General features: G+C 42.1%; 2 protein-coding genes across 6 annotated transcripts in view; one reads left to right on the forward strand and one right to left on the reverse strand.

Annotated features, from left to right (window-relative positions):
* Window positions 1–589: 589 nt before the first annotated feature.
* On the reverse strand, window positions 590–4,952 carry LOC120427879 (uncharacterized). The gene is made up of 2 exons (XM_039592811.2): window positions 3,788–4,952; window positions 590–2,115 (listed from the first exon to the last, which is right to left on the reverse strand). Exon 1 carries the CDS (start codon window positions 4,201–4,203, stop codon window positions 3,832–3,834), a length of 372 nt encoding a protein of 123 aa, XP_039448745.1. The 5' UTR covers window positions 4,204–4,952; the 3' UTR covers window positions 590–2,115; window positions 3,788–3,831.
* Window positions 4,953–9,241: 4,289 nt separating this feature from the next.
* LOC120421100 (uncharacterized) overlaps window positions 9,242–23,325 on the forward strand; it is a 239,509-nt gene continuing 225,425 nt past the window's right edge. The window contains exon 1 of one of the 5 annotated variants that reach the window (XM_052706688.1): window positions 9,242–9,485. The gene's annotated coding sequence lies outside the window, so the exon portion shown is untranslated. The remainder of the gene's footprint in view (window positions 9,486–23,325) is intronic. The other 4 variants (XM_052706687.1, XM_052706685.1, XM_052706686.1 and 1 more) reach the window with 4 other exon arrangements.

Here is a 23,325-nt window from a genome sequence, read left to right on the forward strand (position 1 = left end):
AAAGTTATAAGCACATAAGAGACCTGAATTATGATGATCTTACTACCCAATCTGATGGTATGAATCAAGTTGATAGAACACTGAAAGGTCCGTCCTTTTGTATCTATTTTGGATAGCATTACTCTCTAAATGTGAGGATGGCACCAACCACCTAAGGGTGGATTAAGTAACGTTTTTTATTTCAAACAACCCAATATTAGAGAGCCTGAAAGAACAAGGTTAGAATCACTTAAAAATATTTTTGAGCAAAAAATACCATTTCAAACATTACAAGTTATGTGAAACTTTTGTTTATAATAAAAATAATTCAGAACAATAGTTTCCATTCCATCCTTGTTCTTGCGAGATCTTGTCGCTCGATTGGAACCCCGAGAGTAACAATTCGCCTCTCCAGTCTCCATATAGGCCCTCTACATAGTATTATTTCAAAACCAAGGCACACGATACTGTGGACAATTTAATATTTTTCAGTTTTTTTTTGTAGATACCAACGGATGTTAATATCAATATTTTTGCAGCTTGATTTTTTATGGGAATTCCATAAAGTTTATTTGCGGTGTGGATGTGATATATTTTTTCAAACAAAAAATTATACATTTTCATTGATCTTATGTATTTATTGCAAATATAGAATTAATCATTTTTGCCTTCCCTTACTTTTCATCTGTTTGAACTTGAGGTTCGTACATTTGCGCATCCGGAAGTGGGTGGACATTTCAATAGCTTATTCGGTAGAAAAAAAAAACGGTTTTTTTTATCTTGCACCTACAGGGTATGCTGTTTGAAAACTTGTTTAAGGAAAATCTCTACTCGTCATTTTTTCATTATTATTAGTTTCTTCCTAACTTTTATGGCAATAAAATTTACTTTCGTGTGTGTGTGTATGTGTACGTGCAGTAAAAGTTACCTTTAAAATCTCAATGCTAAAAATAACGAATGGTGAAACTGTATCTGTGAAGGGTGAACATCCAAAACCATTTTCAAAACTGTGAATTTTCATGTGTCAGTACATTCAGCCAAATTTTCTGGAGGGAAATGCGCTTTTTCGCGTGGAAACTTTTGATAGTACGGAAACTGAATGGAGAAAGGTGTAGATGTGCTTGTATTTTTCTTCATTTTGCTTTGTACTGAACAAATCTTCAATTGCTGAATTATCTCATGTTTACTATTCTCACGTTAACAACTACGCATTATCAGCTCTAAAACAAGGTTTAATAATATTATGAGATCAAACTTTTTGTTTCTTTGATTGAGTTCAACTAATAAGAAAAAAATGTGTGTGAGGGGAGATGGTAGAAAAGAAGACCAAACACTTTGATTCCCGTCGTCTACAAGATCAGCCACGTAGACTTTGTTGGTATGTTTGTGAGTGTTTGCTCGAAGAGGGGGTTTGAAAAAAATATTAACGATTTCGTTACATTACTTAAAAACTACTCAAAGGGGAAAAATTTCGTCCTTACTCAACAAAATTTGCTATAAATTAATATAACAATGAAAGAACTCTTTGTAACGCGCGTGCGGTTCTTGGTTCTTTCGCGTTTCTTTCTGGTTTGCCAATTGGTTACAGGCCGGTATGTGTTTTTGTTTTGTTAAAATAGGTCGACGCTTAGTCGGTGATCTTTTGTTTCAATTGTTTTTCTCGCTAACTTTTCAAACAGGACACGCATATTTTATAAATTATCACAAAGTTTGCTTTTTGATTACATTAGTATTATTAAAATAAGAAAATAAATTGAAACTCTCGACGGCTCTTGGATCATATGGTCTGTATTTCACGCTTCCAAGGCTCGCGAGAGGTTCGTCATCTAGGCTATGCATTTCAAGTTGAAAATAATAGTTATTGTTTTGTTTTAACCCCCTGGTGTTGATGTTTTCCTGCTCAATGTGTGAATGCTAGTGTTGAAGAAAACGGTTTACTGTGAAAGGGTCCATTCTTGTTCTCTTGTAATGGTGGTGGTACAAGTGGAGGTGAAGATGACCTTCAGTGTTAGAAATTCCTGCTGGGGATACTTATTGGAGTAGATCGAACGGTAGCCTTTAAGCTTAGCTTATATTTGTGTGGTTGGAAGACTTTCTCTGCGAAGGTTGCGACAAACACTGTTGCACGGGACAGATCTGAAAAGAAGGAAAAAAATAATTTGGTAAGTGCTTAAATTTTAACAGTATTATCTAAAAAATGTTTTATTGACAAATTATTTCCACCTAGACATCAACCAACTGTTTGCTCAGCCAAATTTATTTACCAAAAAGCGCGCGCTTTTTTAATCCCCTCTCTCATGTGAGAGGATTGAAAAACTAGCTTCGTTTAACAAGTAAGAGTTACGGTGCCACGTTTGAGGTTTTAGTACACACACTTCAGTTGCGAATACTACAGATAAAGCAGATGTGTGAAATCTCGGACAGATTCAAAGATTTCGCATACACACATCGACAACTTGTTTGTAGTTCCTTGTTTTGTCCAAGTCGCTCTCGGAATACATCATCCCATGGCTTCCGAGTTGGTTTTATTTATACAACTCGAATGTATAGAACATCGTTTGTGCGGAACAGAAAACAAGTGGTGCGAAATTTGGCGCGCTTTTCAGAAGTTAAAAATCGATTTTCATGAATTTGAACGAATTCAAATGATTTCCAAGTAAAACTTGACAAATTAATTATATAACATTAAACGATAGATCGAAAATTTAAAAATTATATTAAAATCAAATAAACGATGAGATAATTTATTTTTGATAATATATGATATTTTTGACTGTACGGAGTAAGTTCGCCAATGCGACAAAGTTAAACCAGTAAACTCAATCGGCTAATTGACGGCGGGGACAAATTTGGACGCTGACGCTTAATGCATTTTAAATCGAATGCAGCCGTCCAAACGACTCACGTCTGTAAACAGTTTTTCGCACTTTTATGGCAGGAGTGCATACATTATCGTCAATACTGGTGGTGCATTTGCATTCGCGCTAAAGTGAACGGAATGGATCGCTTAATAAAGGTTTATGAGGCCCAATCTTAAACAGAGAGTCGGGGTTTTATTGATTTTGGCGAACTGGCTGAGAGGGTGCGGCTTTTGGCAACAGGATTTAATATTTTGTACAGAAATTTAAAATCGTTAAATCATTTTCAAAAGACTAGTTATAATACGATCAGCAACAAGATCCAGAAAAGTTGTTTTATTACATAACTCATAAACATCAGCTTCCCGCCAAAACGTTTCCCATTAGTGTAAGAGCAGACAAATTTACGAAAAGCACGACGGCCGAGAATCATTTTCGCGCCAAATCGTCGCCCCAGACAGCCAGACTGCAGGTATTGAATTTTAGAATTTCACGCGGGCACTTCTCTCGCCAATAGAGCTTTATGACGTTTCGCGTACACACACTAGCGCACCATTTGATTTTGCTGGCCGGACAAAATTTAACCTCAATCTTTTTCGTGTACGTACACGCAATACATGCGCACGTAGATACCTCTATACACCTTCAAGCCTGCTGCAAAGTTAAGGTGTATTGGAAAACAGGTCATTTCAATAGACGTGAACGGACGACGGAGAGTTTGGTCTCGTCTGCGTCGTCTCGACTGCGTCTGTGTGCGTCTGCTCCCTCTCCCTCTCTTTCTCGTTCGTGGTCAAATTGATCGCCAAACGTGTGCCACTTCTTTTTCGGGTGTCGTTCGCCTTTTTTTCGCAAAGTGCACACGACCCGCTCTTTTCGGGCCTTTTTTTGGTGGTGGGCGACACACACACAGACACTGGATCTGTTCGAAGATTTTTGGCGGGAAAACTCACCTATTGAAGATTTCTGCTGCGGTGGTTCCGGAACATCCAGGGAATCATCTTGGCACGGCTCGTTTGTTGTTGGCGGCCTCGTTTGACCGACCGCTGCTGTACTCTCTGGTGGGGCTTCTGCGTAACGCCGACGACGACGACGAGGAAGGGTAGGATGAGATCGAGGAGCTTCCAACGGGTTGGCCGGTTACGGTATCGAAGCGGTACTGAGTTATGAACCGCTGGCGATCCTGTTGTACACTTTCGTCGTACAGTCTTTTTGTCTCGGCGGGATCTGGCCTCCCGAACAGGCACCGTTTGGTGTTCCGCTGGAGGTGAGCGGCATTACCGTAGCTGGCCAGGGCACCATTCTGGGGAGCGGCGGTCGATGCCGATAGGAAACTGTTTGGTCGCGGTTGAACTTTGCTGGCTGTCATGTTGATTGTTGTTTCTCTTCTATCACTTGCTACCAGATAAAGTTAAGCACATACTATTCCCGCTTTGTTTCACAAGCACTTTTTGTCACAGCCTTGTTGCTTATAGTATTTCAGTTGTATTATTCGGCAGCCACTTGAGCACTTGTGATTCCGTTCTGTAGTCACTTCATAAACTTCTCCAGCTAACGTATTCATTCACAGCCTCTTTTGCTTGTTTTTTCAGCTACCCATCGTTCTGCCAACTAGTTGGTTGGCTTCACTTTGCACTCTAGAAGATGCCTCACAGGTTGCACTTGCCATTAGTCAAACGTCATATCGGTGACCCCTTTCAACTGTTACACAACCTAGTTTTCACCGCCGAATCGGGAACACAACTCTGCGTCAGCCACTTAGTCGTTGATGGAATCCAAATTCTTCCTCACCAGCAGCAAACAGCAAACTCAACCTTATACAAACTGAATCTCACTGACTGACTGTTTAAAAAAATGCGCGCGCGAAATGTCTTCTCTTCTAACTGTTCTTATTTATATCTCGCGCGCCTGCTTGGATCTTGAAGAAAACGACGACGACGACGACGACGAGATAGAGGCACACTGAATACAAAACAACTTCCAACGTAGTACGTGTTTATTTGGCGCGCGCGCTCTCGTTTGTGGGTGTGTGCGGGCGTGCGACAAGTGTGCGTGTGGACGTGGAGAAATCGGCGGTCCGACTCGCTCGAGGTTTTTGCTACGAATGAGCTGGCGAGTGCGAGCGCAAGAGAATATAAACTTGAGCATTGGGAGCGAAGCTTGCGAGAGTGGTGTGCGTTGGTTTAGTGGAGATCGGAGCGGGAGAGCAAAGTGAGTCTCTCTCTCTATCTCAAAAGTGCTTTCGAACTTGCGCTCTTTGAAAGCGTGGTGCTGTGCTTTGTGTGGATTCTGGATCCACAACATGGCTCCTTGGCGGGAAGACTCTTTACCGATGCGGCAGCATTTGTCTGAAGTCGTAAAAAGTTGCTCCGACTCTTCTCGATTTGCGTGAAAATTGGTCCTTAAAGTAAATTTGGTACCTGATCACGTATCCAAGGTCCATTTTTCGGTATCTGGTGGGCAGTACAACACCTTTCATTTTTGAACATGTGAAAAAAGACGCATTTCTCAATAATTTGCAACCTGAAATGATGATGATATGGAAATTTGTTGTCAAGGTAGGACTTTTACGTAAAAGTCCTTTTTGATGGCGTATTGAAAATTCCGGAAAAATGTAGGGTAATTTTTAAGAGTGTATCAAAGTTTTACAAAGTTACAAAGTTTTATAATTACAAAAAAAAAAAATGCAAAAACATGAGGAGTTTGCTTTTAACCACCGAAGTTGAGAGTGTGTACATAGGTGAACACAGTTTTTCTGTACAGATTTGTTAGTGTTTGGCGCACTGTGATGTCATTCTAACAACAAAAACAATCTAAAATGCATTTTTTGCAATTCGTCGTGAAACTACTTACTTTTCCTGTCATTCTTGAACGACGAAATAGCCTACCCGGATAAAAAATTACCATTTGATTACCATATTGGATCATACAATGACACTTTGAGAAATGGTAACTATTTGTGAAATCGTTTTTTCAATTTCCCAAAATTAAAATTTAACTATATTAAACTATTTGTGAACTGTTTGATTTAAGGTTACTTTTTGCCAAATAGTACTTAAACCATTTATTTACCATACAACAAACAGTTTTTTGACGAAAATAGTACTGAGTTTTTTAAGGTTACCATTGCTAACCACCCTTATGCCAGATGGTTAAACCATTTGTGGGATAGTAAAAATTCATGCCAACCATATAAATACCATTTTTAAAATAGTAGTCAAACATTTTTGGAAATGGTAGTAACAATATAGTTTAAAGTTCAATTACCATATGAAAAAAAGTTTTTATATGGTACTTTTTTATGCGTGTACTTTTCTGTACCAAAAATAACAGAATCGAATAGCAACACTTTTCAAAATAAATGCTGAAAAGTTCTACTTTTTAGCACTGAAATGGGTTCTGAAAAGTTGAACTTTTCAGCACTTGTTTCGAAGAGTAACACTTTTCAACATTGTTTTGATTTGAACGATTTATTGACAAATACATGACAATTTGACTTAAATTTTCACTCAATGGGTGTTTTTCGGAATTGCAAAAAATGTTGTATGGAACTCGTTGCAAAACTTGATTTTTTCAGCACTCGTCGTATTTATCCAACTCGGTAAACCTCGTTGGATAAATGTACGACTCGTGCTGAAAAAATCCTCTTTTTGCAACTTGTTGCATAAACTACTATTTCTGCATTGATAATCATATTTAGCATGTTTGGGGTGGTTTAAACATATTTTGAATTTTTGTGATATTCCGATGTACAGCACTACCAAAACTTTCTTTTTCGAAAAAAAAATCGCCTTTTTATTTTTTTGCCCCCCCCCCCCCCCCTTCGACTTTGGTCAGAGTCGAGGGACATAAACTTCAAAAAATATTTGCAACGGTAATATTGAGATCCCTTTGGTTTCGTCGTTCGTGTCTGTCGCGGGTGACATTGAACAGCCATAATCGACGACGATCAACATTTTTTGCATTACTTGCTTGCCCTTACCTAACCGAACTTAATACTAACCTCATAGCGTTACAAATAACACGTAATTTAAAACCGATATTTTTTGTTTTTTTTTCATTAAAAAAAGGCTCTTTTTTAATTATTTATCCTCTTTCCCCCTTCGTTACAAATTTTAATACAAATTTTTAAATTTATGTATGAAGTGTTACTCATTCCTCGACCCTTACCCCCTCGTACCGTTACCTAATAAAAGAACGCTCTTCGTTACCGATTGCAACAGATGAGTTATCCCCCACTCCCCATGTAACGCAAGTTCTGTTATTGTCAGGAGGTCAGAACTTGTTATTAAAACACCTATATTAACACAAAATAATATCAGAGATTTGTTCGAAAAATAACTCATTCTGTTATCGAAAATTATTACAAGAAAATCCGATAACAGAGAAAACAAATATTCCCGATAACTCAATTTGGTATTGGTGAGATATGTTTTTTGCGCTAGTAAATAACTGATTTTGATATTAATTTCTAATTATTATTATTGCTTGGTTCAAATTAAAAATTACATATTTTCAGTAAACATTGGCTGACACCTTACAAATTTTGTTCAACATGTGAATAAATGTAAAATTAAACTCTGTCTCTGACCAGGCAAAATATCGAAGTTAGCAAATAACCAAAATGTTGGAAAGTTATAGCGATAAAAATAATAGTAAAATATTTCGTTATGCACAATATTTTCGATCTAACTGTTAGAGTCTTCTTATAGTTGGTAAACTAATAATTTAAATAATATTCCAATAACATAAAAAGAATCGAATTATTATTTTTCAATTTTAAACAAAATTTTGGTACAAAGACCACATTTCATGGTCAAAATTATGTCCTTGATAAAATTGGAAAAATCTCATAGCTCTGGCCATATTTAACAAAATAAAAAATGATACAAATTGGGTTAGGGACCATCCATAAACCACGTGGACACTTTTTGGAAATCTCAACCCCCCTCCTTCGTGGACAGTTGTCCATGCAAAAAAAAAAAACTTTTTTGTATGGAGCGTGAACATTTTTTGTAAATGTCTGACTCTAGTAGGATAAGGTATTGGCTTTTGATGCCTCCCCAGCTACGATGCTTTGGGAAAAGCATTCTGGTTAACACACAAAAACACTCGCGCACAGTTATTTCATTTACATGTTATTTTGCATTACGATTTCCTCGACAACCTTCACCGTCAGTGTGCCTTCCGATCAACGATGATTTAGAAAGAACCTTTTTACAGTAGAAATTTTAACACTTTGACTATTTAAAACATTAATTCATGACCTAATGCAACAGTTCACTCAAAGCCGTGCCTTCCAATCAACGATGATATATCATCGTTGATTGGAAGGCATTGCATTAGGTCATGAATTAATGTTTTAAATAGTCAAAGTGTTAAAATTTCTACTGTAAAAAGGTTCTTTCTAAATCATCGTTGATCGGAAGGCACACTGACGGTGAAGGTTGCCTATAGGAAAGACTTTTCAGAATAACAAGCTTTTCTTTTCACACACACAATTTTGGCTACCGCCCGTGCGCGTACCCTTTACTAATTGAACTCAATATAGTTATCTACGCCCGATCTCACTTACACTAGCACGCCATTTGTTTTGTTGGCCGGTACAAAATTTAACCTCAATCTTTTTCGGGTACGTACACGCAATACATGCGCACGTAGATAACTCCATTGACAAAACTTTTCCCTTCTTTGTAGTTAAACAAACTTGAACGTGCAAAAACAAACCATCCACTTTAATGACCCAAACTTGTACGGCGTGTACGGCGTGCGTGCGTTTCGGGAAGACTGCCTAGGAGGCCAAAGGCTTGAATGGGGAACTCTTTTTACTCCAAGGAAACTTCCACCCCAAGATTCGAACTGACGACCTTTGGAGCACCGGAGGAGGCTGGGACCGACGTTTTACTTCTCCATCCGATGGAAGGCAAAAAATCATGGGTTTTTGGGGTAATTATATTTTTTTTGTGTGAAATTCGCTCATTTTTTCAATATCTTTTGATGGATCATTTAAATGTGTAGTTTTTTTTCTCAAGCACAATACTTTTCTTGCAATGCTTTTTCCTGTAATAAGCACGTGCAAGGTAAACCGGCACCCCCGGGGCTTCAACGGAACTAACTGACTGACTGGCATCCGCTTTGCCAGTCCACGTGTGCTTGCCGCGCAGACTCGGAAGCTTTCATCACAACTGGAAAGCTCTGGCGAGCTCTCAGCTGTGAGGGCCGAATGAACTTTTTTTCCTCTGTAGTCTCCCCTTTAGCAGTGTGCAGAAGAACGCGCGTGTAAGCTTTTCTGCTGATGGGTTCACAGGAACTAACAATACACGGACTAAGGGTTCAGAGCGTTGCTGCTGCTGCTACTGTTTCCGTCCCTTTTGCTTCAATGGGCCCGAACTTGGACGAGAACCAACGACGACGACGACGGAGTTCATTCCCACTCGACCTGGCAGGACGACCCGAAGGATCTCCCGAAGCATCCGACGCCGTGGCCAGGGAAAACAGCCAGTTAGGACAGTTAGTTGCGTTTGAGAGTGCGTCCCGAGCAGACCTGCAAGTTCGGCAGCTCCCGGATAAAGTCGCCCAAGAGCAGTGGTGTAATCTGCTGTCCCAGATAGGTTTGTCCTGGCTGTGGAGCAGGAAAGGGGGAAGTGCAAGGTGAAACAGGGGACGGTAGGGGAGTGTCATTCCACATTACCCGACGGCGCGTCCGCCGATATTCTGGGGTGGATTTTCTGGGACACCAACAGAGAGGCTGGGGATCTGCTGGCTCAGAGTAGGTCACCCTGGTTTGGTTGTTGTGCTTTTCCTGGTGTGGTTCTCGACGAGTGTGCTGTCAGAATTTTGCTCTGGTTGGGGGGACTTGTGTTACATCTCTACATACACGCGTTCGGAGGGAGAAATTGATTTTCGATAGAATTTTAAATCTGAAAGCCTACGTCTGTGTATTTGGGGTCAGTAATCGATAAGTGAGGGAATGTTCAAGAATACGTTAGCAGGGAAGATTCGTTGAAACGGAGTTCTAGAGAAGAAACGAAGCTATAAGGTGAATTTTGCACTAAGTGAAGTGAAGTTACAAGTGCTTCCGAAATTGCTGTTATAACGATAATCCGGAATGTAATCCGTGTACCTTACATAGTTTGTGCAGGGCAAGTCCTGATGATGCTGGTGCTACTTTACTGTTTAGCTACGGGGCAGTACAATACTGTAACAACGTACAAAGAAGACCCATGAGTGGACGCTGTCAACCAGTACTTGCTGAGTGGATTTGGAATAACGGTAGACCAGCGGCAAGTTGAGCAGCGGAAGCAGGAAGCTGGAACCCGGCGGTGCATATACACACGAGATGTAAGCTTTTATAAATTTTTTGCACATTTCAGGTTTCGTTTTGTTAAAGAAAGATCAGAGCAGATCTGCACTGATAAAAGTAAAGTAATGGGAATTTGTTGCAGCCATTTAAATTTTTGATATTGGCTCGGCGATGTAGGTACAACAAGTGGGGTAATCTGCTTTCTGTAGTCAGCATTTGCTAATTCTAGAACAACATTTGAAAAGGGCGCATAAGCATTTTGACAGCTGGAAATTCCAAGACTACAGGTAACTATTTAACAAACCCTTCAGTGTTCAAAGCGGGGGGATGGCAACCCTATTCCGACCTAAGCAAACTGACAACAGTCGACATTAGCACGGTTGTCAAATGAGAGCCCACAACAAAAGCACTAACTGTCAAATGGTAGCCCATAACAAATCATTGTTTGGGTTTTTGATTTTCAAATTTCCCGCAATTCAAACGATAAATATCTGAAAAACACGTGAATTGTGTTGCTGATGGTAAATTCTATCATATCCTTGGAGATTCCATCCCAATATTGGCTGAAAATTCATATCGAAAAAAGTGATTTTTCTGTTACCTTTTTTTGCTTTTTTTCTTTGGGTTGATCAAACAGTGCACCCGTACACTAAGAATCGGCATTACACATTTTTCAGTTTGGTTTTACACATTTGCATGGTACTTTTGAGTTTAACCAGGATAACACACTTCGTGTTACCAAAGTAATATGTATAATACTGATTCTTAGTGTTTGTTATCTGAACTTCCAAGATGGTGGCTTCTTCGCTACCCCCTGGTTCAAAGGTAGCTGTGAAGGACAGCTAATGTTTAACAATAAAATAACAGCTGTCAAAATGCTTATCCGCCCTTTTCTCGCGTTGCTGTAGAATAATTCTAGATTTTTTTTTGAATAGGTCCTATATACATATGAAACACAATAGCTTAAACGACCTTTAAAAAAAACTCTAGAAATGAAAAAGTGATACCTCTTAGTAAAGGATATTAGTTGAAATGTTTAAGAAATGATTTCTAAACAGTACTTTACATCCAATTTGGGTTGGAAATAGCCGAAAAAAAAAGTTCGTTTCTTCAAAATCTGCTTTTAAAACATAACTGTTTTATTTTAAACGAGTCATGCTCCTAATAAGTACAGGAGTTGTTCGGTAACTGGGCTGAGAACGTAGCCCAGTTACCGAATGCTGTTCGCTAACTGGGCTGAACGAAAAATAACGAGGGGACTACCGATGCATAACATTTTTTTGATGAAATATAAAAATAAAAGTTACTCAAATTTATTTACAATGATTACTTTTCATATTTCTTTAATTGTGACTTGAAATTGCATTAAAGTTTGAAAAAAGTTTTTTTTATTTGTTGAACATGATTTTCACATCCATTAACCCCTCGGTGATTTCGATTTGTTTTGGTTTTTTGACGTTTGTCTGCTTTTTAACTGGGCTACGGCCCAGTTATCGAGCGCCCAGTTAAAAAGCAGCCCAGTTAAACAACGCCCAGTTACCGAACAACTACTGTAATAGGGGGCAAAGCTTCAGTTATAAAAATTCATTTAATTAGGGAGAACATTGGTACACATTATTTATTTTTATCTTATGTGTTTTTTTTCGTCACCTTATTTTTCGTTTCTTTTTTTCAAAAATTAGCAAACAATTTTTCAGAAATTACAAGCCAATGTTTCAGTATTTGGATGAAAAATTGTCTTAAAATGCATATTACAAGCATTCAGTTGATTTCCAATCATTAGTTTTCAAAATATTGATGTATTGAGCGAAAAAATTTTTTTTTGCGAAAGTAAAAAACTTTTTGGGGGCGGTACATTGGTATTTAATAAAATTCGAAAAGTTTTTAAAGGAGAAACATGCTAAATATGAGCTTTGAAAAATATTTGCAACGCCCTATGTGTTTAAATAGTAAAAAGTACGTGTTTTTGAAGCATAATAAAAATAATCTCCAGATTTATAGGCATTTTCAATAGAACAAATTTCATATAAAATATTAAAAGTTTTGATTCGTGCTTCGTTTGAAATGCAATATTAATCGATATTTTATTTAAAAAAAACTAGTTTTAACGAAATTCAGACAAAATTCTCACTTTTTAACAATTTTACCTAAAAGTTAGCTAACTATAACTATGAAAACTATATAAGCAATCTTATTGATGGTACATTTGACGTAAAAATAAAGTTTGAACACCTTAAATCTTATTTAAAAAAAGAATAACTATCAAAGTCACCCTGGAATTTAAATTAAGATTTTTTGACGTAACTATTTATCTTAACACTATTGAAAAAAAAATGGAGTAACAAAAACTTTTAAAAATATTTGTTCCAGCCTTAAAACAATACTGATATCCAGCCTTAAAACAATAATGAGCTATCCCGTAAGAAACTTTTTTTCAAGAAAGACCGCGAAGTTAGTTTTTCAAAATTGTTTTAAAAGCAGTTTTATATCCTTTGTGGTCGTACAAAGAATCATTGTGTTCAGAAAAATAAACTTTATTGTTGTGTACAATAATATTAGCAATTTATTCAATACTATCTATATGAAAAAGACACAAACCGGAACAAAATTGGACTTGGTCGAAATAATTAGACCGTATTTAAAAAAAACTGTTTTGATACAGTTTGAACTTCAGAGTCTTAGCATTTATAACAAAACGTCCTCCAAAATGAAATTGTTTTGTGTGTGTGTGTGTGGTCCAATCCATTACCCGCTAACCGGTAGCGAAATTATGGGAAAGTATAGTTTGTATCAGACTTTGTATATGCCGAATGCTGATACAACTTATTTCAGTCCCGGGTATTAGGTGGTGATAGCCCTCGCGCCCGATGATGCTATGAGACGCGGGTTCGATTCCCGCCTTATCCACTGAGCTTCTATCGGATGGTGAAGTAAAACGTCGGTCCCGGTTTCTCCTGTCTCGTCAGAGGCGCTGGAGCAGAAATCCCACGTTAGAGGAAGGCCATGCCCCGGGGGGCGTAGTGCCAATAGTTTCGTTTCGTAGCCCTCGCGCTGCTTCCAACGACCCGTTTCAGAATGACAGAGCTCCTTGCGGTCCAATTCCGAGGTCGCTGGGCATTGTTCGGCCCGCCTAAACATAGAAGCAAGCATCTGAAGGAAACTCGATCTATATTTAGACTTCCAATCCCCTCAGGCAAATCAGGGATCAGCGCGTATTTAATATGAGAAGCTAACATGTTTCAACACTACAACACAATTCACTGCTAGAGGGTAAACCTTCTGATGGCCGACTGCTTAGCGTCCCAGACCACCAATCCAAAGGTGTGAGTTCGAATCCCATCTAATTCATTTTAGTTTTTATTCATATTCAAATTCCTGATTCCAAATTTCAAAGGTACCGACCGGGATTTGATTCCTGAACCTTCTGCTTGGGAGACAGAAGCCGTAACCATTAAGCCACGGAGCCGGTTTCCTCAAAAATAAAATTGTTTTGTTCATTAAAAAAATGTTGCATTTGCTGCTATCGCAAAAGGGCTGGCCGATGACGCCGCTGCGCATTTGTTTTCAAGCCTACAGTGAGTTTTGGGAGACGGTGTTATGAATTCTGTAAAACTTTTCTTAGAGGTCGAATTGCTTCGTACTCTTTGGTAAAGTTGTTACCTGGAATACGAAGTATATGCTCATGAGGTTTTAAAAAAACCTAAAATAACTTATCGTTATCGTCCTTATCGTTAGCACGGTCTTAATGTCTGAATAGGAACAGAAGTTTTTACAGCACCCAAAAGATGTGTCGTTTAGAAACATCCAGATCTAGATAAAACGGTGATGACAAGCTGCTTGTATCAAGAGACTGATTAGAGTCCTCGTAGACCCTCTATTTACATGAGTCTGTCACGAAGCCACCACTTTTCCAACTGTATCATTTTGCCCTCGCCGTTAGCGCGGAATTGCTAAAGTTTTCCGCTAGACTTGAGCATACTAATATATATAAAAATATAGGGATAGATGAAGTCAAACGAGACGAAGTAAATTTCCACCACGGTGAAAGTAATCTGTTCCAGGAGGGAAAGCTAGCCCGGCCCAGCCAAGCTCGATCCTCCCATTAGAACGAATGGTAATGGTCGGTAATAATGATGGTGTTGTACCCTTCCATCCAGGGGTCTCTAGACGGAGAGAGAGGAGAGGGTCCTTCTTGCACCATGCAGAAGACAAATTGTCCATCTCGGGAGTGGTTAGACCCATCGTGGGAAGGAGAAAGTTTCGTCCAATTTCATGCGGTTGAGGGGGAAAAGTCATTATTAATTGTGCGATTAAACTCGCCAGATGATGCCTGACTGGGTGCGAGAAAAAGTGTTATTAAGTGCGACCATTTTAATAAAAGTTAGGAATACTGAAATCTTGGTGTAACACAAAGTACTTTCAGTTGGTTTATCATAACTAGTAAATTGACTGTTCCTGAAACGAAGGCAAAATAATTGGAATTGAAGTACAAATATTGAAACTAAAAATAGAAAAACCGAATCCAAACAGAGTAGATCGATTGGAATAGGCTGCCTTAATCTATATATATCTATATATATAAAAAAACAAGCCTTACCCGAAAAACTTCGTCTTTTCCTTTTTTCGTTTGTTGACGTTTTTAGCTTTTTTCTTCGCTTTTTTCCTTATTCAGCCTCCTATGATCAAAATTTGATTTTACGCAGCTTTTCCCATACAATCTGCAGATTTTCCGGAATCGGTTCCAGAGTGGCCAAAGTGTCAACTTATTAGCGTAAAACCCTTCCTTGAGCTTATACAAACCCAACGCAACAAAGAGCACCTCGATCCGACGCTCCGTATTGAACTGATTCGCGTTCGAACAAAACCATCGAAATTTTTTATATATATAGATTTCGACGGTTTTGTTCGAACGCGAATCAATTCAACACGGAACGTCGGATCGAGGTGCTCTTTGTTGCGTTGGGTTCGTATAAGTCCAAGGAAGGTTCTTACGCCAAAAAGTTACAACTTTGGCCACTCTGGAATCGATTCCGGAAAATCTGCGGATTGTATGGGAAAAGTTACGTAAACTTAAATTTGGATCACAGGAGGCTGAATTAGCAAACAAGTAAGAAACGTCAGGAAACCAAAAAAGGGCAGGACGAAGTTTGCCGGGAAGAGCTTGAAATTAATATTTACAAAGAAATAAATTCAATAAAGAGATCCAAAATAGAACTGGTAGCAAATCCCGATCACAAATATTATCTTTAAATCGTCCATCACAACAACTTCCAGGGTGAAGGTCGCTTCGAGAGTAATAATTTATTTTTTATTGATACTTCTGGATAGAGCTGGAGACAGCGTAATTTTTCTCGACATCCTTATGCCTCGTGTGTTCGTCCAGGGTCGGGGGGTAATGGCTTATGTTACGTCGTCATCGAACGGACGCAATCGGACTCGGTACGAAAGGTTTGTGTGCGGTCGGTTCTGGCATTTGCCCGGTCCAGTTGGCCCGGGGTTGGCATACTGCCCATCGGGATTGTGTTTTTCCTCCCATTTTCATAGAAAGATAGAGCTCGTGGATGTGCCTTTGATTGTGCTTCAGGGATTCGACGACGGCGATGTTGACGGCAGATTGCGACTGCAGCCAGGACCTTAACCGTGATCCCAGTGGAAGAGAGCTAGGGTGGTTTTCTTGTTACTTCCAACATTTTTCTAAACCAAAAATATGATGCGAATCTAAATAAATTTTCTGAAAAATCTTTCAACAGTATTGATCTAACGTGAATTTATTGCCAGCATTAAACGATGTTTTTTTTTGTTGGATGAAATTTGTAAGTTGAGCAAAGAAGGATCCCCCTACCATTCTTAGATAATATCAGTGAACCACCAACAGACGACTGGTGGAGCAGCAGCAGACGGCCAGTCTGATCCGGATTTGTACCGTTTGGATGGCCAAACGGCTATTACTACAGTACGTTTGTTTGTCTGTTTACTAGTCGTATATTAAAGTGACATTGAAGGACACCGTTTTATAGTTCTCTGAAACTTAACTTGAAACATAAGCTTTAGTTTACGTATTTTTCAAGAGCCTGGAATATCGATACCTGATTTTTAATGTATTTGTATTGAAAAATTAATAAATAATATAAGCCCGTAACATGAAGTGAAACTTTCGCAGTTTTCATGGATGACTTTTGGACAGAATTTATAACTCCTTATTGCACTTTTAAAATCCTTATAAAGCTTATGAACGGAAAATATTAAAATTAAACCCTCAAACAACATGGCAGCTCGGAAGGCATATGACATGGTCTTTTTTGAAGCATCGTACCTCGGTTGCATGATGAAGCTGCTTTTGTTGTGAATTCATTCTTTAATGATAATTCGATCGCAATTTTATTGAAAAACTTCAATGAACTCAACTCAATATTACGATGACCGATTCTCAGAAACAAGGAAAAACATTTCCGGATTTTTGCTGGCTACTCCGGTGGTACTCATCGGAAGGCGGTCTGGTTTCTTGGAAATAAAAACACAAATAGCTTGGAGGAGTTTTTCTCGGCATTACGGCAAGGTGCTGTTGGCTAGGGTCGAAGGATGAATTGAGGCCAATGTTTTGACATTTATTTGAAACATAAATTTTTCTGCAAAATCTTAATTACTGTCGAAAATATCAAATAATCTCATATTACAAAACAAAAATCGTAAACAAAAACAATGTCAACGATACACTCCTCACCCCATACGTCCTACACGAACACTCCTTGAGGCAAAGCCTTAATGGCCGGGCGTGGGTTTTCGAGAAATTTCGAGTTGCCGCGAGTCGTGATGAATTGTGGGAAGGGGTTTTATGTCTGGTCCGCTGTTCCTGATTGGGATTTTTCTGGGATTCAGCGATGCAAATTAAATTAGCGCTTTCGCTGGAACTGTTCGGAGGAAAAGCGAATTAAATTTGTTATGATGTTCCGAGCTCAATATTACGGTTCTTTTTAGACCACAAATTGGAAATGAAGGTTGGGGGTTTGATCGCAGCAACCGGTGCGCGAGGTTGAACTTTTTTTTCGCTCCGCGTCATTTTTCCCAACTTTGGAATTGTTGGTCTTGAAGAAAAAGTGATTTTTGTTGAAGTCGTCGGGAAGTGAAGCGGTTTTCTAACATCCGGCCTGGATGGATCGCGGTGCTGGAGGAGGACGATTCAATCAAGGACGTGTGCTCGTTCCAGGGTGGCCGTCGAAACTTCCCGGAAGAGCAGGGTGGTGATGGGTTCGACCTGGAAATAGACAACAACCGGAAGCATGCTGGACCTGGCCCGAATTGGAAAGGTGGCGAACGCAGAGAGCGAGGCGGTCTTCGGTCGCAGCGTGAACGGTCCCCGTCAAGGGCAAGGTCAAGTTTTTCGCGAGCGAAAAAAAAATCGGAGCCGTGCGAACGGATTACTGCGCCGGCACCGTTTTACGTGGCAAGTTCGCTTAGAGGTGGAAAAGGAGGACGACGGAAGAATGCGGAAGCAGCCCAAGTGGTGTCTGCTGTTGTACAAGCCTCCTGAAGACGTTTGAAAAGAAGCTATCTGGTGAGCTCGTTCTTTTTATGAGACAACCATTCTTTCATATATTCTGACATACGCACACATCATTCAAGACAACCACGCCAAATTATTACTATAAAGGAGCGGCCGTAGCTGACTGGTTACGTTGTTCGCTTTGTAAGCGAATGGTCCTGGGTTCGATTCCCATCTGCTCCCAACGAGAACATGAACGAAAAATCAAAGTTGCTCGAGTCGTGGTTCGATCCCCCGTCTTTTGGATTGTTAAGCAAAAATGCAAAACACTGAGCCATCACGGCTTGGTGAGCTTACTTACTTTACTTTACTTACTTTTACTGCTCGTACAACCTCCGGGTCATGAGCTGTCTCCAGATGCGCTGCCACTGAACTCGGTCTTGGGCTGCTACTCTCCAATTCCGACTCGGAACTCCCACACTTCTCAGATCTTCCTCCACTTGGTCTAACCACCTCGCACGTTGCGCCCCCCTCCGCCGCGTTCCAACCGGCTCCGAATTAAACACCAACTTCACCGGATTGATAGTCTGGTTCGGTTGGCGCGCATCCAGCGCGTCCGGCATTCTTGCGACGTGTCCGGCCCACCGGATTCGGCCAGCCTTGGCGACCTTCCGAATACTTGGCTTGCCGTAGAGTTGCGCCAGCTCGTGGTTCATCCTTCTCCTCCATACAGTGTTCTCACGCACGCCGCCAAAGATCGTCCTAAGCACTCGTCGCTCGAAAACTTCAAGCGCTTGCAGGTCCTCCTCGAGCATCGTCCACGTCTCGTGCCCGTAGAGGACGACCGGTCTTATCAGCGTTTCGTACATGGTACACTTTGTACGCCGGGAAAGGTGACCAGACCGTAAGGTCTTGTGGAGTCCGTAGTAGGCACGACTACCGGTGATGATACGCCTCCGAATTTCTCTGCTGCAGTTGTTGTCCGACGTAACCAACGATCCGAGGTACACAAACTCCTCCACAACCTCGAACTCGTCACCGTCGATCGTCACGCTCGGTCCTATGCGAGTCCTGAGGGACTCGGTTCCTCCTGCCAGCAGATACTTCGTCTTCGCAACATTCACCTTCAATCCAACCTTATCCGCTTCCCGCTTCAATTCGGTGTACCTCCTGGCCACATCCTCGAACGTTCTGCCGACAATGTCCATGTCGTCGGCATAGCAGATGAACTGGTTGGACCGGTTGATGATCGTGCCCCGCATGTTGAAGCCCGCCCGCCTCATCACACCTTCAAGCCCAATGTTGAAACAGAGGCCGGAGATACCGTCGCCTTGTCGCAGTCCCTTGCGCGATTCGATCGGGTCGGACATCGCTCCCGAAATCTTCACGCTGCACCGTGCCCCGTCCATCGTCGATTTCACCAGTCTGATCAGCTTCCCGGGAAAGCCGTTCTCGTACATGATCTTCCATAGCTCTTCGCGATCGACCGAGTCGTACGCGGCTTTGAAATCGATGAACAGGTGGTGCGTCGGGATCTGGTACTCGCGACATTTTTGGAGGATTTGGCGTAGCAAATAGATTTGGTCCGTCGTCGATTTCCCCTCCACGAAACCGGCTTGGTACGTCCCTACGAAATCCTTTGCTCGCTCCGACAGACGACAGAAAATGATCTGAGACAGCACTTTGTAGGCCGCGTTGAGAATAGTGATGGCTCGATAGTTCTCATTACTCCCTCTTTCCACTCCTCCGGTAGCTGTTCTGTGTCCCAGACCTTGACTATCAGCCGGTGTAGACAGGCCGCCAGCTTGTCCGGGCCCATCTTGATGAGTTCAGCACCGATACCATCCTTACCCGCTGCTTTGTTGTTCTTCAGCTTCTTGATGGCATCCTTAACTTCCCTCATCGTGGGTGCTGGCTCGTCCTCGCCGTCCACCATACCGCTGACGTCGTTTCCCCCGTCGCCCTGGTACTCCGCCTCTGGGCCGTTCAGGTGCTCGTCGAAGTGCTGCTTCCACCTTTCGATCACCTCACGCTCGTCCGTCAAGATTCCTCCGTCTTTATCCCGGCACATTTCGGCTCGCGGCATGAAGCCAGTCCGGGATTGACTGAGTTTCTTGTAGAACTTACGCGTTTCGTTGGAGCGATACAGCTGTTCCATGTCCTGGCACTCCAACTCTTCCAGGCGGCGCTTCTTGTCCCGAAAGAGATGGGTTTGCTGTCTTCGCAACTGTTTGTACGACTCCTTGTTCCCACGGGTGTTGTGCAGCAGCCACTTGTCCCGCGCTGCTTTCTTCTCGTCCCAAATCGCCTGACATTCCTCGTCGAACCAGCCGTTCCGTCGAACTCGGTCCACGTACCCGATGGCGCTCGATGCTGCTGCGTTGATGGCTGCTTCCATATGGCTCCAGCAGGCCTCCAGAGGGGCTTCGGCGAGCTCACCCTCGTCAGGCAACGCAGCTTCGAGTTCCCGCGCGTACTGGGTAGCGACATCAGGATCCTTGAGCCGCTCCAGATTATACCGCTGCGGGCGACGGTACCGGATCTTGTTGACCTCAGACAGGCGTTGGCGCAGCTTTGCCACCACCAGGTAGTGGTCCGAGTCGATGTCCGCGCCACGGTAGGTTCTGACGTCGATTATGTCCGAGAAGTGCCGACCATCGATGAGAACATGGTCGATTTGCGTCTCCGTGTCGTTTGGTGATCTCCAGGTGTACTTGTATAGGGAGGTGTGCTGGAAGAAGGTACTACGTATGGCCATGTTTCGGGAGGTAGCGAAATCGATGAGTCGTAGGCCGTTCTCGTTCGTCTGCTGGTGGGCGCTGAACCTCCCAATAACCGGTCTAAACTCCTCCTCCTGGCCGACTTGAGCGTTTAAGTCGCCGATGACAATCTTGACGTCGTGTTTTGGACACTTCCTGTACTCGCGGTCAAGAAGCTCGTAGAAAGCGTCCTTGTCATCGGCGTCGCTTCCCATGTGCGGGCTGTGCACGTTGATGATGCTCAGGTTGAAGAATCGGCCCTTGATTCTCAACCGGCACATTCTGTCGTTGACTGGCCACCAACCAATCACGCGCTTCGCCATTTCGCCCAGCACTATAAAAGCTGTCCCCAGCTCGCGTGTATTGCCACCGCTCCAATACATAGTGTAGTCACCGTACTCCCGGTGGTCCTTCCCCTCCCAGCACACCTCCTGCAGCGCCACGACTTCGAGACCGCGGACCCGCAATTCGTTGGAAAGAATGCGGTCGCTCCCATCGAAGTTGAGAGACCTGCAGTTCCACGTCCCGAGTTTCCAATCCCTGGATCCCCGAAAATCGGGTCGGCGATTGGATCGGCTCGCATCTGGAGCTCTCTGCACTACTGTTTTACGGCGGGTGCGTGTAGCCATCACCAACCCCCTGTCTCGCCGGAGGACCGTCGTGCCGGTACTGTTTAGAGTCCCACGCCGACACAGGGACTTTCAATCAGCCGCCCCTAACCTGGGGTACAGACGCTGTTTCGAGCCGCCCCTAACCTGGGGAACAGACGCTCGAGGGGGGGGGGGGGGGGTCCTAACTCTACCTGCTGTAAGCCGCCCCTAACATGGAGAACAGACGCTTACCTCGACGATGGAGTAGGACACCGGTTTCCTTGAGCCGCCCCTAACCTGGGGAACAGGCGCTCGAAGAGGGGGGGGGGGGGTTCCAACACCCGCTGCTGTCAACCGCCCCTGACCTGGGATACAGACGCTAACAGCTTGCGAACACTCGAACTCCTCTTGATTCGAGCCGCCCCTAACCTGGGGAACAGACGCTCTTGGAGGGGGGGGGGGGGGGGCCCTTCACTTTTTAATTCAAAATAATACTCAAAAAAAAATTTAAAACTTTTCTCCGTTTTCAAAAACAAATTTTGCACACTCCGCGTTTTCCGTGCCGCGCACTTGTGTTCGTTTTCTACCACACTATACTACTGCCGTACACCACGATCAACGTGGTCGAGGGACGACGACGACGACGTTCTTTCAAAGGCACCCGGCTGCGTTTATTGTTTTTTTCCTTCTGCTGTTGGTTTTGGCCCGTGGCCGATCACAAATTCGCGCACTAATTGCACCCAAATTAACGACCGGCGAGCACGGATTTCACCGGCGTCTGGATCACTCAGTGTTCCGACGGTAAATACGGCCACTTCGCGACGTGGGACACTACGGTACCGCGGGTTTTTCGACGAATTCCGGCGGAACGGTCGGGAGCTACTCTTCACTCCAGCGTGCACACACACACTTGGTGGCTACGACTGGAATTAAGAACAATGTTACCACTAAAACTATATACGTGCTGGGTCATTGTCCATTTGACCAGGGTTCAGAAGTTCTAAATAACGTTTGAATCCGATTGATGCAAACGTTCTTTAGGGCGGGGCTTGTCGATACAAGCTGAGGTACCTCGCGCACGGCTAGCCTGCGTAGAAATGGGTCACCGAAGCTCGGCAGAGCTAACACCATCCAAATGCCTATGCGAGTTATTTGCATGTATAGAATGTAAATCTAAAATACATGGAAACAACTCAATTTGTAAGAAGCGACCGCGTGGTCCCGTTTGGTCGGTTGCACACACACACACACACACACACACACAAATTGGAAATGAAGGTTTAGCAATATTGCAGAAAAGATGATTAATAATTATAAGAAATTATACATTTTGTTTGCAGTTTTTGCTCATAACATTTAAAAAAAATGAGCTAGCAGTGTTAGGGCTTTTATTTTAATCTTTTAAATCACGTGTTTTATAAACAAATACGAAGCTTATAGAAATTTTTGGCAATTTTCTCACTTAAGCCATTGCATATGTTATTTCTTTTACCCAGAGGGCAACAAATAACTACAGCTCAAAATTTAAATTTTCTATTGATTGTAAACTAGGGGAAATCTACCCTTTCCAATCAAACACCTATCTTCGTCATATGGAGAGTTTGATGCTCGATTAAAGCTCCAAAAATACTATTTGGGCTATAAACTTACCAGCAACAGCACCGCCTCGAGTAAGCACGCAAATGTATGCCACTTACTGGCCAAAAAGATCACATTTAATGCACTTTTGATCATAATTTGTATTTTGCGAGACCACTTCTCATCATTTTGTTGGCACACACAGTGACACACACGAGAATCCCTCAAACGCTTAATGAATATCGCCAAAATTACCTTTTCACTTTCGCTTACTTTTTCACGGCGCTTAAGATATGAAATTGCTTACAACTACCGGCAACATGTTCTTTTGATCATTAGTAAGGCACTCACTTGAAGAATAATCCCGAAAAATGTAATAAATTAGCAAGCGCCATCAAAAAAACAAACGCGTCAAGTCGTTTGACGTTTCAATTTTCACTTTGCATTCCAACCGAAGGCTGAAGAAAACCGAGCGAGAGACGAAGGCAAAAAAGAACAAAGGCTGGCCGTCAACACCACCAGCAGCACAGCCAGCGATGCCAGGAAACTTTCCCTATAAATGCCACTTTTCGTGAGTGTTCGTTTGAACTGTCAGCGCAAATGGCAACACTCGACAGAGTGTTGGAAGAAAAAAAAACTAAGCCGATATTAGAAAAATGGGCGTGGCCCAATGCATTCGCCTCGATTAGAATACCCTTGGGAATTTTTTTTGTTAAATGCTTGGTAAAGAAATAGAATAACTTTTAGTGAAAGTGAAAATAAACAGAAATGTTCACAAAAA

The sequence above is a fragment of the Culex pipiens genome, chromosome 1 (assembly GCF_016801865.2).
Source record: "Culex pipiens pallens isolate TS chromosome 1, TS_CPP_V2, whole genome shotgun sequence".
NCBI classification, from domain to species: domain Eukaryota; kingdom Metazoa; phylum Arthropoda; class Insecta; order Diptera; family Culicidae; genus Culex; species Culex pipiens.